We start from the raw sequence: 6856 nt of genomic DNA, 5'->3' as shown, positions 1-6856 counted from the left end.
GTATCTTTATCTAGAATAAGGTTAAAATACAAATCATTTTAATTTTGTATATCTGTATCTTTATTTAGATAAGGTTAAAATACAAAAGACAACCAAAATGAGAATGGTGAGCACGAATTTAATTTATTTATCTTAAATTTGAATGATAGAGATTAATTTGAAAGAAAAAAATTGATGCGAATAACATAAAGTTAATAACCACCTTTTGTTGAATTTCTCTCTTCACATGTCATGCACATGTCAATTTTCTCATCAATTTAAACGTTAACTTTTTCATACAACACTTTCTTTTTAAAAAAAAAAAATCACCACAATAACAAACATTTTTTATCTTTAATATAAATATCATATTGTTATATAAAAATAAAAAAAAATAGTGGGCTTTTATATATTGTGTTATTGATTGTTAATTGTGTTTTTTAATTGAGTTTTTCTATGGAATGTGTTATAAATTTTGGCAATCGTGTTTTTCAATTGGTATTCATATTTATAACAATAAAAACAAAGATTACGTCATTGTGTCTTATTGTTCGTAATAGTGTCTTTGTGCTCATCATTTCTCTTTCTACTTATCATTTTGTTTTAATAATTATGTAATAAGCTCATTGTTTTTGTTCGGGATTGACATGTGACATTAACCTAATTTGAGAACGTTCATGTCATTGTGTAATATGTAGTTTCCATTGTATTTTACTTTTTAGGTCATTGGGTTATATTTATTCACTATTGTGTTTTATGTCTCAGATTATTGTGTTATATATAATTACCATTGTGTTTTATGTTTTAAGTTATTGTGTAATATGTATTCATCATTGTGTTTTATGTATTGGATAATTTTGTATTTTATCATTATATTTGCATATATTACACAACAATGTTATTAATATTTAAAAAAAACCACAATGATGATTTGAAATGCACAATGAAACAAAAATTAATAATAATAATAATAATAATAATAAACAATGAGGAAAAATGACACAATGGCAAATAAAAATACACAATAATGTAATTTTTGTTTTAACTTTTATATCAAACTCATACTCATTTTAAAGATAAAAAATCCTCTTGTTATTATATATGGTCATTTTTTATAAAAAAAATATATATCATATGAAAACGTTATAGAAGTTTTAAAATAATGAGAGAATTAACATGTGACTTGTATGTAGAAAGAGAAAATATATACTATTATTTTTATGCCATTTTCTCTTTGTTCTCTAATTAAAACCTGTCATTATATTAATTGATTATGGTTTCTTACACTTCTCATTTTTGTTGTCATTTTTAAAATAACTCAACCCTCTTTATCTATATTATTTTATAATAATAGAACACTTTTTAAGGCAAAATTAAAATTTCACTTAAATTTAAGACACTATGTGTTATGACGTAATTAATATGAAAACAAAAATCTTATGTACATTATAGACTTTACGAAATTAATGATTATTAAATGTTTTGTTTATAAAAAATATATAAAGTAAACAAATCACATATAATCAAATAAACATTTCAAATACCCCGAGTCCTTTTTACTAACCCATTTTTTCGACTTCTGCAACAAACCGAACACATGTATCGTTTTGGTCATACTAGGACTAGATTTTTTAGGTTTTTTCCGAGTGTTATAGCATTTGATGGTCGGGTTTCTCCTTCTGTTGCTATACTGAATGTTAGCATCATACCAATATTGTAATGAACCAAACTAATACCAACCAAATTTCTCACATGTTACTAACCCTTCACAACGAGTGCGAGCACCACTATCTGGTACCTATATATACCTAAGCAAACATGACAGCATCAAATATACCCATCTAGAAATTTCTAGTATTTAAAATTTTATATATTTATTTACCATATTAATATTCTTAAAAGCAATTCAAGTTTAACAAATATTTTATATAAGTTTGTCTAGAAATGAAATTAAAAAGCAATATCATGAATTCTTGCGAGCCCAAAGGATTGATCTAGTCTTTAATCATGATTGAAACACCGGAAGTAAAGTATTTCAACAGATTATAGGCAAGTTATGTCGCGTTGACTCATTTATGTTTATTTACAAATATAATTAATATATAATGAGTACTAAATAACAATTTAAAAGATTAATTACTTGGATCAATAAGAAACTTTTTTTGTTGTTTGTTTTATTTTAACTGTTTTTGTTTATCCATTTTTCATTCCTAACTAATACACTTTGGTTTATGTATTTAGCGTGAGCTTAAAATAAGTAAATGAGAATAACCAAAGAATAGGAAATTGATTTCACTTGAAAAAAAAAAGGAAAAAAAAAACTTTTAACATTAAATTTTAACAATTTTAATACCTGAAATCAAAATACTAATTTCTTTAAACAATTTAAATGGGTCATATTGAGTTGACTTTTTTTTTTAAAATAGGCCGTGTCAACTGACCTAAAAGTTTTTTTTGTGTGTGTAATGTTGGGAATTTTCGCCTCTAAGATAGATGATCGAATGAGAAATTACCCACCCAGTTGAAGAAATTGGTAGGCTTTCAAGCTGACTGATCAAGATTTAAAAAGGGCTAGATATTATAATAAAAAATTTAGAAATATTGTTTCTCCATCTAACTTGAGCATGTGAAAAAAAATTAAATGTTTTTCATAATTGTTCTATTCAATAGTTAATTAAAATAATACTGAAAAATAGTAATTTTATTGAAGGTCAAATCATTTTTAGAGTTAACAATATGTATGAATGACTAATTAATTAAACATTGATAACATGTTTATCTTGTCTTTGTTTATTATCAAACAGAAGCCACATGTGCTATGGTTGAAGCCTCTGTTCATTCAAATCTTCTTAAAATACGAACCAGACAAGCAGTACCGTTGTGACACAATTAAACTACGACAACACAAGGTAAGTTACTCGAAACCATAGTCTCTAGCACGTTAGGTTCGTTTAATTCCTAGTGATGTAGTGTGTAGCACATTGAGTCCTAGAGATACATATGAGAAACTGACCCCTAAGATGTTCATAAGTATGGTGGTTGACCAAAAATACTAATGGAAACAACAAAACATATGCATATGGGGTAGCTAAAAGTGTAAATACTACAAAAATATAGGGGCCTAAGACGAATATTCAAAGAAGACAACAGTATTCATGAGTGTATAAATATATAACCGCAAAAAGAGTGAGTGTTTGGAGGGAGGTAGCTAGAGCCATGGGGAGGCCACCATGCTGTGATAAGGTTGGCATCAAGAAAGGGCCATGGACTCCTGAAGAAGACATCATTTTGGTCACTTACATCCAAGAACATGGCCCTGGAAACTGGAGATCAGTGCCTACCAACACTGGTAATAATATATCAATCAAACCTTCTATATAATTCTCACCCTTAATTCTCCTTTGTGCACATCCATGCTTCTAGTAAGATTTGCATGCTTGAAGAATATAATTAAAGTGGGCTATATTAGATATATAGCAACTAACCTAGATTTGAAGTCCACCTTAAAAGTGAACCCATGTATTTTCAAGATATTAAAAAAAAAAACCCCATTATTGAAAAAAAAAATCATCTTAGAGAAGGTTTCAGTTTATAAGTATATTTACTTTATATTATTACCTGGAAAACTTTGTTAATTCAATGAAATTTTAATAACCCATCGGTCGAATATAAATTTCCATAGCATGCAACAATGCATGAAAAAGTTGGAAAGATATTTAAAATGTATTTGAATAATATATAAGCACATTTAGGACTTCTCTTTAAACGATTGCAACGCATATACCTTGTTAGGAAGTCTCAAAAATCATTTGTTGAAGCGACTTGAACACTAGAACGTTCACAAGCAATTCGCTATAGTTAATATCTACGATTGTTTAAAAACACGACATGCCAGTTTTTTTCTGTTAAACATATTATTATGATTATCTACTTCTAAGAGTGAACTAATCAAGTGTGCCACATTTTTCAAATATGTTCTATGATGCAAAATATTTACTTTATTCAGTAATTGGCAAAGTCTTGGAACTCAAAGTTTGATTCTTGATTCAATATTTTAGGTTTGTTGAGATGCAGCAAGAGTTGCAGACTCAGATGGACTAATTATCTAAGGCCTGGTATCAAAAGAGGCAACTTCACTCCACATGAAGAAGGAATGATAGTTCATCTCCAAGCATTATGGGGTAACAAGTAAGTTTATTAATCTTGGGTGTCATTTCTTGACTAGCAAGTTTGTTAAAAGTTTTATCTGGTAGAACCGATCTGTTAAGAGGGTGTATCAAAGGATAAGTAGTTTTAAAAAAGTTTACAAGTGAAAGAAGGTGCCTTGAATAAGCAGTTTGAAATTTGCAGATGGGCCGCGATTGCATCATATCTTCCACAAAGAACTGATAACGATATCAAGAATTACTGGAACACGCATTTGAAAAAAAAGATCAAGAAGTTGCAATCGGCATTCGATTCACAAATGACGCCAACTGATTCAACGACATACCCTCCTTTATCAACATCCAACGTGCCAACAGCCAAAGGCCACCAGAGCACGACAAGCGCAAAAAATCCTCACCATTATCCCGATATCTACGCTTCGAGCACTCAAAATATTTCAAGATTGCTAGAAGGATGGATGATATCATCTTCATCATCAACTTCACAGAAGAAACTTGCTGATCAAGAAACGAACAAAGAGTGCCTCAATGGTCTTGTGGACTTCGAGTTGGAATCGGTTCTTGGTTTGGATAATGGATGCTGGGACAAAATGATGAGTGGGGATTATTATCCAAAGGGTGAAAATGACTACAATGACAAGGCTGCATGTATTTTGCATGAAAGAAAGCTTCAGAAACAAGAAAGCTTGAGCAGCCCCCCTTTGACATTCTTTGATAGATGGCTGCTGGATGAATCTGCAAGTCAACTAGATGGGGCCATAGAACAGCAAGTAAACTAACCATTCTCTATGGCTTTGTTTCTTTCCTTTCTCCAGTTCTTCTATCCAATTGTAACTCTATTTTAAGTGGTCGAATAACATTCTACCGTAATAAAATCCTTAACTTCAATTCTTAGTAACATGCTCATTTTCCCGTCTAAAATCTAAATAGAGAAAAAAGTGCAAAAGTTGTTTGTACAAAGGGCGAAATTAGAGCAACCACTACAACAAACTCTAAAAGCCGTCACATCAGCGACCCCCCCCCCCTCCTCGAAAAAAAATAAATAAATTACTTCCACTCTAACAAATATCCACACACCCGTACATTAATAATATGTTATTACATAAATAATATATTATGTGTGTATGTGAGAGGAAGTAGTGCATGGGGCCCCGCCCCCTAGTTTGCAAACACAAACTTCACCTTGTTGGAGTGTGTTTGCCTTGGGTCCCAATCCTGCCACCTAGACCTGGACTAGGGAACTTTGTCCTTGTTGTGGGTGCTCTATGCAAAAGTTGCCATTTTAGTGTTAGAATAAGTTGGTGTGGCGATGAGTTCGCTGGTGGGGTGGGTAAACTCAGTAGTTTATGAGAATGCAAGCTTTCTGTGGCATAAATTTCTGAGAACTAAGAAGGTTTAAAATTGTCTATTTGTACTAACACTTAAAAAAATGCTTGTTTGTACAATCCAATGGAGCAAACCGCCTATTTGTACAAACTCTATATCAACTTTAACATGATTTCGCTACCCATTCTAAGAACTGCATACAAATCCAAAATAATTGTTACGTATACACACAGCGATACTACTGTTAATATACATGCTTTTAGTTTCATGTAATGATCATCTTGTTGCCGCGGATGAGACCATGACGGTTTGCATTAACAAGTAAAATGCATCTAATATGTATCAATATTCGTTTTAAGTGTTATATAATTATCTCAATGTACCGAACATTTTTCAAGTTTCTTCTATGAAGTAAGTGCACATAATGTATGTAACTGTAAAATATGGTTCACAAGTCTTGGAAAAGTTTGGTACACGAGATTGAAGTTTAAGAGTTGGCATGTGACTGGGGTATCAAGTAATCACTTGGTCATTACTAAAGGTAGGTGTATCTTTCATGTGCATCTATAACTTTAGATGCATCAAAATTAATTGCAGGTTCAACTTTTAGTTGCGCTCACATTTTTTAATTTTTTTGTAATATACAGAATATTCATACATATTACAACAAATATATATTATAAAATAATAATGTTTTGAGAATTATAAGTTTTTATATTTACTTTTGCAAAAAATTTCTTTGTGTGATTACGAATAAACTAAATATACGAAACTTGAAGTATACAATTTCTATTTAAATGAACATACTGAGTTACAAACTTGTTTATTACACAGATCAATAAATGTTATTTTTTAATATTAGACATTTTATAAAAAAATATAGTGTAATCATGTTATTAAGTTATATACCAAATTTAAAGAAAGAATTTAATAATATAGATAGTCTGCATGCTTTTGCTAAGTAACACTTTGAGTACTAAGTTTAAAAGTACCAATTTTAGGGTTTGTGATTTAATTTGGTAATAGGGATGGCAAAAATCCCCGAATCCGACGGGGAAACCCGAAAACCGGCTTATTTCGGGTCGGGTCGGGTTTTGTTTTTTCGGTTTCGGGTCGGGTTTCGGAGATTGTTTCGGGGATTGTTTCGGGTTCGGGTTCGGGTTTGGGTTCAGGTACCCCCGCCCCGATATAATATATATAAATATAAATATAAATAATATATATATATATATATTAAAAACCTACATCCAGTTTCAATTTCATATCTGCATATTGCCCCGCCGCCCCCGATTGTGTGATTCACACTTCTCTCCGGCCGACGCGGCCGTGAATCCAGCTCTCCGGCAATCCAGCTCTCCGGCCCACTTCTCTCCGGCCGACGCGGC

At 31.2% G+C, this 6856-nt stretch overlaps 1 protein-coding gene across 1 annotated transcript; it reads left to right on the top strand.

The window, feature by feature from the left end:
- Window positions 1-3192: 3192 nt before the first annotated feature.
- Window positions 3193-4985, top strand: LOC143578414 (transcription factor MYB60-like). Its single transcript, XM_077062006.1, has 3 exons — window positions 3193-3328; window positions 4038-4167; window positions 4330-4985. The coding sequence occupies exons 1-3, from the start codon at window positions 3196-3198 to the stop codon at window positions 4922-4924; spliced, it is 858 nt and encodes a 285-aa protein (XP_076918121.1). The 5' UTR covers window positions 3193-3195; the 3' UTR covers window positions 4925-4985.
- The last annotated feature ends 1871 nt before the right edge of the window (window positions 4986-6856 follow it).

The sequence above is a fragment of the Bidens hawaiensis genome, unplaced genomic scaffold (assembly GCF_021521415.1).
Source record: "Bidens hawaiensis isolate Kalapana, Puna unplaced genomic scaffold, B.hawaiensis_p1.1 tig00029269_1, whole genome shotgun sequence".
In the NCBI taxonomy this organism is placed as follows: Eukaryota; Viridiplantae; Streptophyta; class Magnoliopsida; order Asterales; family Asteraceae; genus Bidens; species Bidens hawaiensis.
This window is presented reverse-complemented; position numbering and strand designations above follow the sequence as displayed.

Excerpts from the sequence above, each read along its gene's own strand:
- LOC143578414 (XM_077062006.1), top strand. The coding sequence starts at position 3,196 with ATGGGGAGGCCACCATGCTGTGATAAGGTTGGCATCAAGAAAGGGCCA. Across the intron at positions 3,329-4,037 it reads ATCAGTGCCTACCAACACTG|GTTTGTTGAGATGCAGCAAG; the intron begins GTAATAATATAT and ends TCAATATTTTAG. Across the intron at positions 4,168-4,329 it reads CAAGCATTATGGGGTAACAA|ATGGGCCGCGATTGCATCAT; the intron begins GTAAGTTTATTA and ends TGAAATTTGCAG.